The sequence below is a fragment of the Sus scrofa genome, chromosome X, assembly GCF_000003025.6.
Source record: "Sus scrofa isolate TJ Tabasco breed Duroc chromosome X, Sscrofa11.1, whole genome shotgun sequence".
Classification (NCBI taxonomy): Eukaryota; Metazoa; Chordata; class Mammalia; order Artiodactyla; family Suidae; genus Sus; species Sus scrofa.
In genome coordinates, this window is record NC_010461.5 from 36,353,393 (window position 1) to 36,371,781 (window position 18,389).

At 43.2% G+C, this 18,389-nt stretch overlaps 1 protein-coding gene across 2 annotated transcripts in view; it reads right to left on the minus strand.

The window, feature by feature from the left end:
• The window catches only part of MED14 (mediator complex subunit 14), a 70,781-nt gene continuing 53,056 nt past the window's right edge, over positions 665–18,389 (minus strand). The window contains exons 22-31 of one of the 2 annotated variants that reach the window (XM_003135025.5): positions 18,041–18,181; positions 15,703–15,814; positions 12,877–13,008; positions 10,889–11,071; positions 8,978–9,213; positions 8,078–8,257; positions 7,872–7,979; positions 6,354–6,479; positions 5,734–5,926; positions 665–2,995 (exon numbers count right to left, since the gene is read on the minus strand). In XM_003135025.5, coding sequence (XP_003135073.1) covers positions 2,922–2,995; positions 5,734–5,926; positions 6,354–6,479; positions 7,872–7,979; positions 8,078–8,257; positions 8,978–9,213; positions 10,889–11,071; positions 12,877–13,008; positions 15,703–15,814; positions 18,041–18,181 — 1,485 coding nt within the window. In that variant the 3' untranslated portion in view covers positions 665–2,921. The remainder of the gene's footprint in view (positions 2,996–5,733; positions 5,927–6,353; positions 6,480–7,871; positions 7,980–8,077; positions 8,258–8,977; positions 9,214–10,888; positions 11,072–12,876; positions 13,009–15,702; positions 15,815–18,040; positions 18,182–18,389) is intronic. The other variant, XM_021080844.1, reaches the window with a different exon arrangement.

The following is an 18,389-nucleotide window of genomic DNA, read 5'->3' on the forward strand; positions in this document are numbered from 1 at the left end:
AGGGCCACATCCATGGCATATGGATGTTCCCAGGCCAGGGGTCCAATCAGAGCTGTAGCCGCGGCCTACGCCACAGCCACAGCAACACCAGATCTGAGCCGCATCTGCGACCTATATCACAGCTCAGGGCAACGCCGGATCCTTAACCCACTGAGAGAGGTCAGAGATCGAACCCGAGTCCTCATGGATGCTGGTTGGGTTTGCTAACCGCTGAGTCACAATGGGAACTCCTGAATCCAAATTTAGAGCAGCAAAATTATATTTCTTGACGTTATCAAATTAACCGTGATCCAAAAAATGACTGACAAACCATTTCGTATCCTGTGGCTGAACAGGTTACTGTGTTCACTGCAACATAGTAATTAGTGGTATTTAAATTCAAAACCATGTATATTTTAGTTTATGCTCGCACTTAGCTCAGAGTTAAGTTTCAAACATAAGGTTCAGCTCCTATGATTAATATGGATATGTTCTGTTAAAGTTTTCACTTTCTTCCTTTCTAATTCTGCAAATACTTCTAATACATTCTAAAAGTATACATGGCATTTCAGCAGATGGAGAAAAGAATGCGGCAAATCAGGACCAATTTCTTCAAGGTTAAGTTAATACTAAACCAGACTACTAGCCAAAACATCTTCATGAGAATTAATTAGAGAGTTGGTAGTTCTCTGAAACTTGTATAAATTTTATTTATTACTCAAATTACTAAAATCACATTGAAACACACTAACATTAAGACCCAAACCACCTATTAGGAAAAATTCCTATGAGCATCCAGTCCCTTTGATTGAACTTTGTTAACAAAAGAGACAAAAGACAGTTTGTGATGAAACTTAAGATTCAAATGCTAAATGTTTTCAAGCGGTAATAAAATATGTACCAATTCCAAGTATCAAGTGTGATATCAAAATTCAAATTCATGGGTTTACCCTTAATAAGCATCAAAAGCAAATTCTGTTCACTGAATCCTATCTTACTTTTGATTGGCACAATGCATTCAGAGATGAGTTATAATAAGGAAAAAAGCAGCTACTGAATACATCATGTTTAAAATGCAATTAACATTTCAAAACCACACTTAAAAGAGAAAATACCCGAAAAGCTAATTTGATTAATAAAATTATTTGAGACAATATTATCCTGAAGATAAAAATACATTTTTTATATATACATGTAGATTTCTACATGAAAGAAAGGATTCAGCTCCAAATAGAAAAGGGCTGACCCTTGATAAAGACATCTCAGACTGCCAAACTGATGTGATTACCATTGTAAGGAGAACTGAAAACAGAAGGATAAAAGTTAAGGGAAGGATCAAAGTTCAGTCACCTGCTTCTGAACAGTGGCAGAGTTGGGTGAGAAGCAGGAGATGAAGGCAGAAATAAGACAGAGAAGAAAGGCAAAGAAGGCCTCCATTTGGACCAGAAATGAATGGAGAATCAAGCAAAGTTGAGAACAGATATGATATAGCTGCAAATGAGATGCTTGAAACTAGAATTTGGTAGCTGGTAGTCACAGAAGCTCAATTAATTATTTTAAAGTAGAATTAGACAAAGCATCTAACATTTCACGGAGAACCAACATTACAGTGATCAGACAGCTCGGCATGGTATAAAGCATTTACAAAACTTTCCCAAATAACAAGTCATCAGAAGACCTTTGCTTCAGATCATGTTCTTTGAAGCTTAAAAAAGTTCCCGACTGACTGGGAGAGACAGCACGGGGCTCCAAAAAAGAAACTCTGCTGAGATGTGTCAGTAACAGAAACTCCATTTGACCCTGGACAGGTCCTGGATCCTGGATTCTTCAAAGTGAGTGGACTGTACCAGGTTTCTTCCAAGTAAAACCTTTAATCATTTTGCTGACAATGAATTAAATTGGGATTGTTCAGAAACACCCCAATTTTGATGGGGAAGGCAAAAGGGAGAAGTTAATCAAGATAAAGAAACAACACAGAAATTTCATGCAAGGGTAGAACATTCACGGTCTTGGTTTCCTAATTAATGCTGTATGCAGAAGTATCCTGTAAAGTGAATTTGCCTAAAAGAAAATCATTCTCAACAGAGAATGATCACAGTTCTTGGGATCCTTGACCAATATGGACCACTCACTGTCTCTTCTCAAAGACTGGGCTCTTTACTTTTTTACCCAAATTCGACCATGAAAGACAACCAAGGTGCTGAATGTTAATCACCAGTCAAGTTAGGAATGTCTGAAGAAAATAAATTAACATTGAAACAAAGAAGCAGATGTTTTGGTCAAATTTCAGACATACATCATTAGAAAATATTTACTGGCCCCACCAGGTTAAAGATGAAGGGAGGCCCTGAGAAGTCTACAGAGCTGATATACACACAAGTGAGTGTCACCTTTTTTTTTTTTTTTTTAACCTAGTTTTATTAAATATTGCTTTCTTTGGGATGTGTTTATAACAACTCCCAGAACATTTTCCAGGTAAGGATTCAATGCGGTCATATTAAAATACAGCTTCAATATAAAGTTTATCACAGTTTTACAGTATTCAAAAATGACAGACCTGCCTTAAAAAAATAAAACAAAAACCAAAAAAAGGACTATTACACCTCAAACATAAGAAAACAATTAAATAAACAAATTTGGCATCACCATAACTTTATAGTATAAAACAGAATATTAAATCTATTACTGGCAAACGGACACTGATGTATTACCTAGTTTGAAATGTGTCCCATTTAAACACACTATACAAGTTCACTATACAAAAGATTGATGGTCTTTTTGATGAAAGAAGTGCACCCTGAAAAATTTTGCCAGTTTAGGATATTTAGCTCTTAAAGTCAAAAAAAGTCCTTTTTCTTTTTTAAACTGAAGGCTGAATTCAGATTTTTTTTTTTGTTGTTTTGTCTCTTTTGTCAGCCTTCCTGGTTTAAAAACAATAGTGTCTATGGACGCCCACCAGGGGGCAGTGTAAGATTAGCCATTAAATCACGAACAGCTGCAAATATTGTGCATTCACCTGCAACAGAGAAAAATGGTCATTAGCTATTCGCAATACAGGAAAGATGATGTTAACACACCGGTGGGGGTAGGGGTAGTAATTAAATCCAAAATTAGCAAGAACTTTAAAGAACAAAATAAAAGACTAAATTTTAACTGCACAGATTACAGGGGATTGAGCTTTGGTGAAGTATATCAGATGATACTTGTTTTGGGTTCTGTTTTCTCCTCATGAAGACATTTTGGGCAACTCCCAGTTAGGTTTGAATTTAAGACAATACGCCTAGAGTTTCTCTTTAGAAACACTGGAGCATTGAATAAGCCTTTGAAGTTGGACTTCAAGGCTACCGACGACCTTTTTTCGGAATCTAAAGAAAGGATCTAGTTTTATATTTATGCATTAGTCACAACATCAATAGTGGCCTTCTGATGTTGCATTAAAAGCCAGATAAAAATGTCTATGAAGGCACTGTCTAATAGAACTTTCTGTGATGAGAGAAATATCCTATCTGTGTGCTGTGGTAACGCAGCCAGAGTGACTGAGGAACTGGATTTTAAATTTCAGTTGGATTTTAATTAACTTTAAATAGCCACATGTGGCTAGTGGCAGTTATACTGGACAGTGCAGGTCTATGACATCTACTGGAGTCTCCCCCAAATTTCAATCTCTGGAATTCAACAATAAAATCAGTTAATACAAAAATAGGCATTCCCCTTGTGGTTCAGTGGGTTACGAAGCTGACTAGTATCCATGAGGATGAGGGTTTGATCCCTGCCCTTGCTCAGTGGGTTAAGGATCCGGCGTTGCTGTGAGCTGTGGTGTAGGTCACAGATGAAGCCTGGATCTGGCGTTGCCGTGGCTGCGGTGTAGGCGGGCAGCCGCAGCTCCGATTCGACCCCTAGCCTGGGAACCTCCAAATGCCGCGGGTATGGCCCTAAAAAGCAAAAACCAAACCAAACCAAAAATAAAGTGGTTTTTCTTCATAGCACTTCACCAGGGGAGGAAGTGATGAGTTTGGGAGGAGGAGAGGGAGGCCCACCAACAATCCACAAACAAGACTTGGTTGGTGGGGGCGGGGAGATTAACGATTCCTCCTCTCCTTTTCCCCTTCGCTCAAAGAAAAAAAAATACCCTGCCTGTTACTTCTTGTATAAATTACAACTATTTCCACAAACTGGATCCCTTCCCTAGAGCATGGCCTAACACTACGGTGGCTGACAGCGAGGGAAGTGAAGATCTTAACGGAATAACGGCCTCTGGCAGAGGGCAGGGTGCGCAGTGACCCTGCGTGAGTTACTGCACCCTTCTCTCCAACCACTGGAAAGTTAAGGTTCGGAAAGTAAAATCCAGAAGTTTAACCAGTCTAAGGTACAAAGAAAAGAAAAGAAAAAACACTTCCAAAATATCCCAGCGATTCTTAAACAAAAGGAGAAGTTACAGCTTGTTCTTTTTAAAAAGCACATTTTCGTTATCGATAGGTAGAAAAACTTGCTTGATCCCAAGAGGATCAAAGCATTCTTTCCGTTTCACAGTCCTCAAGACACAACAGTGACCGCCATCTGCTTGCGAAGGAACGGTGTTTATCATCACAGTTACACTGAACTGCGGCTTTGAAAAGGCTGAGAGTTTAAACTTGGATTCTGAAGGACCTAGCTTGAGCTGAAAGAAGAGATAAGTCAAGGGATGAAAGCAGAACACTGTAAGAAGTGGAAGAAGCGTTACAACAAAAGCAGCACACCCTTCTCTACTGCCCAGTGCATTCCGTATAGACTAGACTTCGGTGAGAAGTGGCCCATGTACACAGTATGGGGCAATAGATGGCTACAAATATAATTTCTCCCATGATTCCTATGTCTAGTAAAATGCTGACACTGTGGTACCTAAAAAATGTTTCAGAGAACAACTTTCCCTCATGTAAAAACACACTTCTGTTATCGTTCTACTGTACACAGAAAGCTCTTACAGAGCACTTCCTTATTATTAGAAATAAGCAAAATTTAATGTCTTTAATATTAGAAACAAGTGGACTAGAAGATAAGTTCTCTTTGCTGAGCTTTACGTTTTATAACCAAAAATTGAGCACTGCCAGGAGTTACGTGTTAAGCATAGGCTACTCCAGTACTGAAGGGATGTTGTTTATCTGCCAGAATCACTCTGATCTCCTCGAAAATGTTCGGCTTGAGAGCTTCATTGTGCACTTGGTGAAAAGGTTCACTTGCACCCACCTGACACTTATATAAGAAGCCCAAAAAGCAGCGATGCCATTTGTATCAGCTTTTATTCTTCACAAAACATTTAGAAGATACAGAACTTGAAATGATATTATTCTATGCATGAGTGAACCATGAAATATGAGAAACCAACATGCATTTCAACTTGGTGATGTACAGAGTGGCAGGTATCGATGGTAGGGCAGGAATTCACGGCCATGGAAAATTCTATCATCCTAACCTAGGGCTCTGTGGCAATGTGTGCTATAAATACAAGCTCCTGGCCTCAGCAACTGGGTCAGTCCCAATAGTAAGTCACTAACAAAAACAAAGTCCAGGCAGCAGAGACATGGACAAAAACTGAAGAGCCAGTGAGAAAGGAAGAAAGCGACAGGCAGACATCAGGAGGGCCACGGCAAGCAGAGCTCTATCGCTAGGACTCGGGGAGCGAGGTGGGTAAGGCGGGAGCAGAGGGGAGAAGGGGGAATCTCTCAAAAGAACGTTTATAACATATATGCAATAAAACACCATCTACTGCTCATGTACCTTGTCGTGGTGGGTTCATCTCTGCAAACCTCTTCAGAATGTTGCTGACCATCATGGGAGCAGCAACAGAAGAGTTCTGCTGTCTGGGAATGTCTGCCTGCTGGGTGGTACCTGAAGCCATGTCATAAATGATTGGAACTATAATACTAACAGGTTCTTGGGGAGGGACGGATGTTTTCTGAGTCAGCTGAAGCTGTAGACACACAACACACACAAAGAGAATAAAACATAGTAAGAAAACAGGGCATTAATGTACATGTATCAAAGGGACTATCACTGACTCAACTGTCAGATTAAGATACAATGAGCAAAACAAAATTAAATATACCAAGAAAAGTGACGAACCACCCAATATTACGATGAAGATGCAACTGTGCCATGCAGTCATCTAGTTCGATATATTTCTTACTAAAGGAACCAGGATTACACGGAGTTTAAGCTGACAGCTAAGGAATCTGAGGCGCTATTGGCAGCCACAGATAATGTCCGCAGTTGTCCAAAAGATGCTCTATTATCCTCAAACGGCTCTTCCCTCGGAAGCTCTGCGCATGCGCGTGCATACATACATACACACAGGCCCACCCGCCCGCCCGCCCGCGCGTCTGCCAGGCGGTACTTACGAAAAATAGCATTTTGGATTTCAGCACCACGGCGGGTGTCCCAGGAGGTGCAATTGGCGGTGCGCTGGGAGGGATCGTCAGGCAAAACTGAACGTTCCATTTTAGCTGTGTGGCCTGGTCAGGAAACTGTGTGGGGGAAAAAAAAAAAAAAGTCATACGAACATTTAAAATTATATTCTAGTGGAGGAGTCTGAAGGGTTAGATGGAATTTTCTTTTATACTCAATTATCAACGGATTGTGAAGTTGCTAACCTGCATTTTGTTCAAAGGCTATGCACAAAGTTACTAACTGAGGAGTCGGCTCTGCATTTACATGATGTGCTCCCCTTCCTTCCTCCCACTTCGTTCACTCCCCAGGTCTGTGGATTCTGCTCCCTCGGTGTCTCTGACATCTGTCCTGTCTTCACTGATGCCACAGAGCTCAGGGCTCCGTTACTTCTCTCATGGCCCCCTAATGGTCCCTTCCAGTGGCTGCCTCTCCCACTCCATCCTTACACCACTGCCAGACAGATGTCCTAGAGCATGGTTCTAATCTAGCTCACCCGTGCTCAGTGACATGCAATGAGCCATACTGTCCCACCTCCCCTCACCCAAGGACCAACACTGGTATTCAAGGCACTTCTTAACTGGTGCCGATCTAGGCTGCCCAGTCTCAATTCCAACTGCTTCCCTAAAACAAACTAGCAAAACCGCATTACGAATTTAAACATTTTAAATTATATCCACTGGTGCTGTTTCAGTCACATAAATACTACTCCTTTAAAAACTCAAATATATTTTTAACATAAATAATGCTTCCTATAGTCTATCAGAGCAGAAGCCAAATGCTGAGACCATTAGCAAAGGAACACTGCCATCCCCACATTGATGGTAAAACACCAACTGAAAAAAGGAGTGCGGTATTTGAAATTACTCAAAGCAATGCGAGAAACATGAAAACAAAAGTGCTACTCTAAGACTGGAAAAATAAAATCAGCTGCTACCTGGATTCCAGCCTTCATAGGAAAGAAGCAGCTTTAAAAAATCTCCCCAGACAGGATAGATTTTTCGATAAATGGTATTAGGGTAACCAGGGGCATGTGAAAAAGCCAGACCTATTATTCCTCACCATTTCACACTAGGATATATTTTAAATGGATCGGATATATAAATAAATAATTTACAAGATGAATCCTAACAGCATCAGAAGAAACCATGGGAGGATTATTTCCTCATCTGGGAGCGGGAAGAGAGTAGTAAATGTACTTGTCTTTATAAGAGGGAAGCCACGGGTAACCTGGGTTGCCCATGGGGAGGGGGACTAGACGGCTGGACAGGGATGGATGGGAAATTTCCCACTGTATCACCTCGTTCTAGATTCAAAAGATACAAGGATAAACAAAATTTAAGTTAGAAATCAAGCAGAAGGCAAGAGAAAAATAGAAGTACACAAATGGGTGAGAACCAATATACACTGCTCCCTCCAACTCCAGCCTCCTCAAACCTGGCTAGAAGAGTCTGTGTGTGTCTGGAACTTACCAGCTCTAGCTTCATAATATGCACACAGTCCCTGAGGATGTGTGTAGGAGCTCCTAACAGCTTGGTGAAAGCTATTAATGTATTGGCTTTAAACGGCGGTCCTGCAACCTACAAGGATAAATAAAGCAAGTCATGTTACTCTTCATTCTGCCCTGACCCTTCCGTTTCACTGACTGTATTACAATTACACATTAATAAACACATACTCTTGTTTCAAAGAATTTCTCCAAAACCTGCAGTTCATCAGGTTTCCACTGTCCTGCATTTTCGGGTGTCACTTTGAGCTGAAGCGTTTGGTTGGTTTTGGGACTAAGAGCTACTCTGCATTTCAGCGCGTCAGTCTTAAACATGATCACTCCGGGTTCATTGGAATTTATCAGCTGTAGCTGTAAAACAAAAAGGTGCAGCAAATTAGCATGTGAGACAAGGTGTAAGTCAGAGAGAAAATGAAAAGGTTACCTCGAGAATTGTTTCGAAAGGAAAACAACTAAGTTGACACCTGTTCCAAAACAAAGGTATCTAGGCACTGGGCACCAGCAACTGCTAACCACAGGGCAAAGACAGAGGCCATCAGACATGCATCTCTTGATGGAAGAACATACCACCATGAAATATTCTTGCAAAACAACCAACTTGAGCCTAAATTTGGTAGTTAGAACCACAGGACTGATGGATATTACAGCAATATGGGGGTCAAAAGAACATTAAAATGATCCCAAAGGGATGCAATAATTTTATGATCACAGATTCAAAGCTGGCCTGCTTGCAAAAGCATTCCCAAGGGCAAGGAGTTACCCATTTGCTATTCTCTGCCAGGCCAGATCCTGAGTGCACTTGTCCTGTGGTATTGTGGGGACTTATCTCCAGGTCCATGTCAGCCACAGCATGGCAAATTAAAAAATACGGGAATTTGTTAATTTAAGAATGGAAAAATAGTGGATCCATTTTTAATGCTAGGGCCAGCAATGGGGGGCGGGGAGCGTAATTCTACCAAGCTGGTTAAAGGAGGCGAGGGAGTATCACTTTAGTTCACATCCTGTTCTGCGGGGCATCTTAACACTTGCTTTGACAACCCCCGCTTAGGAATCCACCAGGTACCCACGTACCGTTTCCTGTTGAATAATTCTTTGAAGGTGTCGTCTCATGATAACCGATCCAAGGAATCTTTCAAGTGGAGAACAAAGGTAACTACCTGCCAGGCCAGGCACGAGGCCTGGCGTTGGAGAGGGCAGCAGTAAAATGTTCAAGGCACTGTGAGTGAGGATGGTGGGTATGGAGGCCGCCCAGGAGCGCTGAGGTAGTTTACGAGGTGGGGGCATGTTTGTTGGCATCGTTTGCGAACCTTTTGGGAAGGAAAACGTCACTTTTAGTTGTTTTTTACAAATACGTACTATCTGGGAGTTCCCATTGAGGCTCAGTGGTAACGAATCCAACTAGTATCCATGAGGACAAGGGGTGGACCCCTGGCCTCGCTCAGTGGGTTGAGGATCCGGCATTGCCCTGAGCTGTGGTGCAGGTCGCAGACAATGCTCAGACCTGGCATTACTGCGGCTGTGGCGCAGGCTGGCAGCTCTGGTTCGAACCCCTAGCCTGGGAACTTCCATATGCCGCAGGTGCAGCCCTAAAAAGCAAAAGAAAAAAAAGTCTGATCCCATTTTGCTTTCATTACATACACATCTTTGCTAGCCTAGCCAGTTTCTGTTACTCCTTGCAGTGTAACCGCCACATATGAGCTTCCTTACAGTTATTCTCCTCCCTGTAGCCAGGTCCCTTGCAGTGTGACTTTGCGGCAATTCCTTCAAGGAGTGGGGTCTATTTCTTCACTTGGAATCTGTGATGGCCTTGTGACTGCTATGGCCTACAGAATGCAGTGGAAGGGACGGAGTGCCAGTTGCAGGCCTAGGCTTTTTTACTCCCTCTGTCCAGCTGCCAGGCGAACAAGCCCATGATCAGAGAGAAGTCAGGCCCCAGCCAACCCAGGAGCTGACCACAGATGCATGAGTGAGCCTGGCAGAGCCTGGAAGAATCACCTAGCTGGGCTCAGCCTACATTGCCAACGTGCAGAATAGCGAGCTAAGAGGCCTGTTGTGTTAAGGCACTAAAAGTCCCTAGAGCTAACTAACATGTTTGTACAATTCTTCTCTTCTGGGTGAATTTGCAGACGCCTGTCCCTTATCTTCAGGTACCTTTTAAGGTCTGGTATTGCAGCTAAGTTAGTGGTCATAACAGAGGTACAGGACCCACCTCAGAAAACTTCTGGAGGGGACATTCCCCTTTCTTACATTTTGCCAATTGTGCAAATTAACTATTGTTACAACCAGTTTACTAAATGATAAAAGTTTTAAGTTATTAAGTGTCCTTGTTACTTAATTATCAAGACTTTCACATGTGAGAACGAGGACAGAATGATTAAAAGAGGTCATTTGGGGAGTTCCTGTCGTGGTGCAGCAGAAATTAATCCAACTAGGAACCATGGGGTTGTGGGTTCGATCCCTGGCCTCGCTCAGTGGGTTAAGGATCTTCTGGTGTTGCCGTGAGCTGTGGTGTAGGTCACAGACGTGGCTCCAGTCTGGCGTTGCTGTGGCTGTGGTGTAGACAGGCAGCTGTGGTGTAGACAGGCAGCTGTAGCTCTGACTAGACCCCTAGCCTGGGAACCTCCATATGCTGTGCGTGCAGCCCTAAAAACACACACACACAAAGACCAAAAAAAATAATAATAAAAATTTTGGAGTTCCCATCATGGCTCAGCGGAAACGAACCTGACTAGGAACCATGAGGTTGCAGGTTCGATCCCTGGCCTCGCTCAGTGGGTCGAGGATCCGGTGTTGCTGTGAGCCGCGGCTCGGATCTGGGGTGACTGTGGCATAGGCTGGCGGCAACGGCTTCGATTAGACCCCTGGCCTGGGAACCTCCATATGCCATAGGTGCGGCCCTAAAAAGACCACAAAAAAAAAAAAAAAAAAAAGTCATTTGTTGGCTATCCTAAAAGCTAACATAAAGATGTTGATGACACTCACTTGTTCCAGCTCGAGGGGAATGAGACGCATCTGGAACTGGAGAATGTAGTGACGGATTGGCTGGTGACATTCCAGGCATGCGTGTTGCTGGTGAGGGGCCAGACACTTGAGGAGACCCTGGCCAGTTCCCTGCTCGACCGCTGGGTGACACCATAGTGTACGGAGAACTAGGGTCCAGGGTTCCTGTAAACAAGTAAACAAATGGTTTTCAAAACCTGTATTTTAATAACTGAAAAGTATTTGACAACATTCAATGCTTCCACCCTATGTGGTGATAATTTCATTTTTTCTTTTCGTCACTGAAGCACGGTGCTTCTGAACATGGCACATTTGAATTGCTATTTTGTATAGTTTATGTACTTTTGAACACGACACAAAAATTATGAAGATAAAAAATAAAATTTACCTTTACACAAGCTTCAAGATGTCTAACACCTAACAGTCTCCTTTACACATAATAAACACTAAATGTTTTGAAATATTCAGCACAAAACTTCAAAGCTCCTTTAAGGGCAGAAATCTTGTATTTTTAAACTAACCCTGACAAATTATGGTTTTGTGCTACTCAGAGAAAGCTGAGGAGAGGGAAATGCTCCATTTTCTTTATTTAGTAAAGGGTATAGTGACTAAGAAATAAACCCAGAATCAAGTTTTGAAAGCGGTGACTTCTTGAATAATCTATTTCGATTTCCTCCTGCAGATACCTTTAACATATTTACACCTCTTTGTAACCAAATGACAAACTGAGAAAACATTTCTATCATATATCAGAGAATAAAAGGTCCTTAGAAATCTTACAAATCGCTAAGAAAAAACACAAGAATATAGGCAAAGGATATAAACGGGCAGGCATAAAATAAGAAACTCAAAAGAGAAACATAAAGTTCCACTTCATTAGTAGTCAAAAAAATACACAAGCGGTAAGATGCTATTTTTTACCTATCAAAATGACCAAGATTTTTAAAAATCACAATACCCCATGTGTTGGCAATGATGTGGGCCAACAGATATTCTTGTAAGATACCAGAGGAAACTGGTACAGCCTTTCGGGTGAGCAATTTGCACTATGTTTCAAAAGTTTTAGAATTTCTCAAACCCTCTGAGACAGCAATTCCACTTCTAGGAACTTACCTAAGAAAATACTCATGTGAGCAGAGACGACACCATTTTCAGCGAATGTGAAAAAACAGAAACATTCTAAACATGTCATACTAGGAGAGCAGTGAAATCATGGTATGCCCGGACAAGGGCATACTATGAAGCCACTTAGCATCATGACGTCGTTTTTAGTGACAAAAATGTTCCTGCAAATTTAATAGTAAAGAGTAAAATCACAGATGCTATAAAACCCGAGGAAGGTTTTCATGTTCGAATTTGGCATGGTGTGCAGCATGCACAGTTCAGTACAAATGTAAGCCACTGAACATGGCGTGCAGTATGCTGCCGAGTGTGTGAAAAGGGGGGAAGGACACTCCGCATAAAACGTCTCTGCAAGACGCATGAGAGATGAATAGGGCTAAGTGCCTCTGGGAAGAGGAATTAGGTGGCTGGTGGACTAGAGAGGAAACACTTCACTGGCTACCTTGTTTACTCTTCATCCATTTGAACCAATTCAAAATAGAATTGTTAAAAAGCTAAAAAACTCAAGTCTCAAAACAATACATATGGTAGCGTGCCAAGTGGCAGGGGGCGGGGGTGTCCAAGCGCGGAGACAAGAAGATGGGAAGAGAGCAAGCTAGACAGCAACAGAGATGCGGGTGGGCGGGTGGGCAGCGGGTGCGGGACAGGCCAAGGGAAGCGGGGAGAGAGAGTCCAAAAGAGACAGACTAACTGGTAGGTGTTTTTGTGGTATTCATTTGGAAAAACGTGTTTTCTTTTGCTATTTCCCCAATACACAAGTGCTGATTTTGCAACAAGAAAATTTATTTAACAAAAACTACTTTCACATCAAACTCTTAAGCTCGAGCGATTTCCACGTCTGGACTCACCATGTGGACTAGCAAAACTGGCCCCTGGTCCTATCGAGATTCCATGCGAGGATGGGGGAGGAGTTGGAACAAATGATGCTGGTGATGGGGCTCTCAAAGCCCCACTGGGGGAGCTGGCGGCATGCAGATTTCCTAATAAAGGAAAATAATTATAGATAACCTTGCAGGACACATACTATGTCCTGTTCAAAGACTCCAGGTTAAGACTCTCTCTACAGACTAAAGAAACAAGTAGTAAAGCTCCCGTAAGTAGCACAAAAACTGGAACAATTTCCTTATTGAAAAAAAGAGAGATTGATTCCATGGGGCCCAAATTCTAGCTCTTACATTGACTAATTTTTTTAAATATCCGGGGCATTTTTTCATTCACTCATTCACTCATTCGACAAGCAGGCATGAACATCAATTTCATGCCAAGCATTGCTGTAGGCACTGGGGATGCAGCCATTAACAAGAGACAAAAATTCCTGCCCTCATGGAGTTTACTTATATTCTAGTAGAATGAGAAAGACAAATATATGTCACTGAGCTAAGTGCTACGGAGAAAAACAGGGCAAGGGAAGGGGGCTACACTGTGTAGTGGAGGTGGAGCTGCTCTTTGTGGAGAGCAAGCAGAGACCTCTCTAAGCAGGGGATATGTGGGCGGAGACAGGAAGTGAAGGATAAGGCGTGAAGACACCAAGGCAAACAAAAGAGCTGGCGCAAAAGCCTGGCCACGGGGGCAGCAGTTATAAATAACAGCGGGAGGCCAGTGTGGCTGGACCAGCATGAGCAAGGTGGGGAGAGGGGAATGGAAGATGAGGTCAGAGAGGTGGGAGGAGGGTCCCTGATCACACAGGGACTTGTAGGCCACGCTAAGGACGTAGGGGTTACCCTAGATGAGATGGGAAGCCCTTACAGAGTTCGGAAGAGTGGAGTTATAACCTAACTTCTGTTCTAGAAGCATCACTCTAGGTGATGTTGAAAAACAGACTACAGTATAGGGGGCAGGGAAACCCGTTAAAGGCAAGTGTAATTATCCAGATGAGAGATGGTTAGTGACTTCAGGTAACAGTGAGGGCCAGACGGTGAAAAGTGGTTGGATTCTGGATAAACTCTGAGGATAGAGGCGACAATATTTGGTAACTGACTTGACTATGGGTGTGAAAGAAAGAGGAGTCCAACATGACTCCTACAGCTCTGGCCCAAACAGCAAGAAGGAAGAAGCTGCCCCTTGCTGAGATGGGGTGTCTATGGGAGAGGTAGCACGGGGCAGGGCTGGGGGCTGCTAGGAATTCAGTTTCAGCCATGCCGAGTTTCAGATGTTTAGACAGCTACATGGAAATGCTAGAAGAGAGGGGGGAGGCCTAGACAGATAAAAAACTGAGAGACAGGAGCTTAAAGATAGTATTCAGCCACAGGTCTGGTTTTAATTTAGGACTGGGAAGGGTGAAGACTACTGGCTAACAACACCATGAATGCAACATTAAAATACTTGCTACATCTCCATGGTCAGCCTCATTAGCAGCGGCTGTCCAATTCTCTACTACTATGTAAGGGAAATGCATATTTTTAATGTTCTATAATACCTAATGCAGTATTAATTCAATTCGAATTCAATATTAACATATTTACATTCAATAAATGTTAATCAACTTGATTAACCTTTAAATATTATATTTACATATTTAGCTGTGTGATCTGGACAAGTAACTTAACTTCTCCATGCCTCAGTTTTCATCTGTAAAATGGGGACAATAGGACCTATGCCACGGATTTGCTGTGGGGATTAAATGGCTAAAGTGCTTAGAACAGGGCTTGGCACACAGACAGCACTATATACCTGGCTACTATTATAATCATTTCAAACGAATCATCTCTCCTTCCTTCTATAGGAAACTAGTCTCAACACATCCTAGAAGCCCCCTCCCCTCAGGTGCTCGGACCCCACCTCCCCTGTTCTCCCCCTCGCTCCCCGGCCACTCCCACATCCGCCTACTGTCAGTGCTCCACAGGGGCCCAGCTCCCCACCCTCGTGGGCTTCAGGGACAGGACAATGACATCCCAGTCTTCACCTGGGGTCCCACCATCTGTGATGAGCAGAGAAGGGAGGGTCTACCCTACAAGTCTGATCCCCATCCTCTGCTAGATGGTAAGCTCGAGAAGCAGGGCTGCTCTCGGGCTCCCTGCTGAATCCCCAGCACCGCGGCAGTAGGCACAGAGCAAGCGCTGAAGGCATACCCACGAGTTCATCATCCGGCTACAAGTCAAAACTCGGCATTCTCGCATTCTCGAGCAAACATCACAGCATACTTCATGGCGCCACCAACACAGCCACTGTGTTTGGACAAGCAGGCTGTGCCCCGCCGTACCCTGAGAGCGGGCCCCGTTCACCTAACACCGGGGCTCCGGCGACTTCTACGACCAGGGGTCGTCCCGGCGGGCAGGCAGCCACACGCTGCACATAAATGGGTGCGGCTGTGTTCCAAGGAAACTACTTACAAAACCGGGTGGTGGGCAGGGCGGGGCCCACAGGCCTTAGTGTGCCGACCTCTGACGGAGATCACACTGTGACACAGACCCGTGTTGTGATTCTTGGGGCTGTGCAATGAGTCTGGCTCCAGGTGACAACACTTCTGCTAATTCATACCTTTTAAAGCGCTCTTGAATCACACACACAGACTTCACAACCCTGCCCCATTGAGTGGACGGCAAACATCGAGCCACCGACTCGCAAGAGCCGTCCTCCCTGACGTCTAAGGCTACGCACGCAATGCTCTTCACTGTGTGGGGTGTCTCTTTTGGACCGGAAAGTGGAACACGACGGGAGAATGAGTACCGTCTTACCTGGAGACTGGGTGTGCATCATAGAGGGAGACTGGTTAACTGTGCTGTGATAAGACGTGGGGGGTGAAGTAAGAGGATAAGCGCCTGACGATCCTGGCTGCTTTGGAAAAGGCTGAAAAGCAAATTCCATGTTGGTAAAATGGCCATCGGCGCAGGGAATGAGAGCGTGGCTTTCCCCGAAAAGGAGCTAGGGCGTTAACATTTGACACATGTCATGGGTTACCAAGTAGTAAATGTGAGGTATGAAAATGCCCACAATACACAACATTAATGCAATTTTTTTTTTTTTTTTTTGGCTGTGCCCTTGTCCTGTGGAAGTTCCTGGGCCAGGGATCAAAGCCATGCCACAGCAGTGACAAACCAGATCCTTAATCGCTAGGATACTAGGGAACTCCAATGATGCAAGTTTTAAAAAACTCCCTGACTTTCAAAATGTTTTGACAATAGCAACATCCTCATCCCTGACCTTGCAGTACCATTCCTTATATCCTGCAAGATGTTTTTTGCTCATTTTATCTATCGTATCACTGATTTATCTATATTATTTATCTACTATTTCATTGACTGAAGATAACTTCCCCCCACATTTTAACACCTCTGAAATCAAGGTGTGTCTTTCAATTCGTGGCATGTCACAGTTAAATTGGCAGTGTTGTTTCAGGCAGTACATAAAAATAGTATATGTGACACTGGGTGGAGTTTTTATTAGAGTCAGTGAAATATGGTAGTTCAACCTGACCTGTGGTCACTTTCACCTTCATCTCCAGTAATGAAAAACCTAGGAACAATGTGATTCTTCCTAGTCTATTTTTTAAAATTGAAGTATCAATCACATATAGCAAGGCACACAAATCTTAAATATCGGGTCTGGTAAGGTTTGTTTTGTTTTGTTTTGCTTTTTAGGGCCGAACCCACGGCATATAGAGGTTCCCAGGCCAGGGACTGAATCGGAACTACAGCTGCCGGCCTATACCACAGCAATGCAGGATCGGAGCCACGTCTGAGACCTACACCACAGCTCACGGCAACGCTGGATCCTTCACCCACTGAGAGAGTCCAGGGATCGAACCTGTATCCTCATGGATCCTAGTTGGATTCGTTTCCACTGAGCCATGACAGGAACTCCTAGAGTCTGGTAGTTTTTATAAGTGTGACTGCCACACAGATCAAGACAGCAAAGGACCAGAACCCCAGAGGCCTCCCTCACCCATCTTCCAAGTCTTTATCGCCTCCCCTAAGGTAAGCAATACTCTGACTTCCCTCACTCAAGCTTGGTTTGGCCTGTTTTCGCATCTCATATAAATACTGAATGTACTCATTAGTGTCTGGCTTCTTGTGTTCAACATTATGTCAGTGAAATTCATCATTCTGCTGCATGTAGCAACAGCTTTTTTTCATTTTTGTCAGGTATTTCACTGTATGAATATACTCCAATTTATTCACTCATTCTAGTGTTGCTGGATATGTGCGTTGTTTACAATTTTTTGGATAAGTAATGTTGCTACAAATATCCTTCGGGGGAGTTCCTGTTGTGGCTCAGTGGTAACGAACCTGACTAGTATCCATGAGGACATGGGTTCGATCCCTGGCCTTGCTCAGTGGGTTAAGGATCCCGCATTGCTGTGTCTATGGTGTAGGCTGATAGCTACAGCTCGGATTGGACCCCTAGCTTGGGAACTTCTGTATGTCGTGGGTGTGGGCCTAAAAAGACAAAAAAAGAAAGAAAAAGAAAAAAAAAAAGAATATTCTTTGGGGGTTTTTTTGGCTGCATTTCTGTTGCGTATACACCTAAGATGGAAATGTTAAATCGCAGGCATATATAAAGTTCAGCTTTAGCATTCTGGAATACTGTGAACCACCACTGCAAGGCAGCTGTACTATTTTGCACACCTTCTAGTAGTAAATGAGAGTTTCAGGAGGTCCTAATGCCAAATGTTGGCAAGGATTATGAATGGTTTTTCTTCTTAAAGCCATTTTTGTGGGTATGGGGCATTATCTCACCGTGGTTTTGTGTGTAATTCTGTGATGCCAGATGACACTGTTCACCTCTTCTGAGCTTCCTAGCCATTCTAACATCCTCTTTTGTCACCACATGGGTGATCACCTGACATTATTTTAAGTGCATGAGTCTGAGGCTAATGCCATTTCTGGTACTATTCACTTCCCATTACTAGAAGCCGCCTCCTGTCTCCCTTTGTCATAATTTTTTCATATGGATTTCTTGGGCATCTTGGGCCCACCAAGGACCTCCTTGCCTTTAAACAAGAAGCCCAGACCCCTGCAGAACCTGTGAAGTTACACAAATGTGATACTGTTTGGAATTTCAGCTAGACATCACCTGTTGCTGGGGTGGTGGCTGGAGCTGTGAGATTAAAGAATCCATCATATCTCCTCCAATGGGAGAAGGGGGATTATCGTCCTCGTTTACGGACCTTCTTCGAGCATCCTGATTGCTGTCAACAAACATATTCAGGAATGTCTATGGATACAAAGAGACAAAATTTAGATTATTTTACCTAACTTTAGTAAGACATTCTTAATCATTTAGAATGTACTAACAGAAACGTATCATGCCCATCTCTGAAATGTAAGTTTGACACATGGCCACTACTGTTAGGGCAACCTAGAAGAGACAGTGATCATTTTGAGGGAAGGGAGAAAACTGAGGAAAATGGTTAAAATTTTTT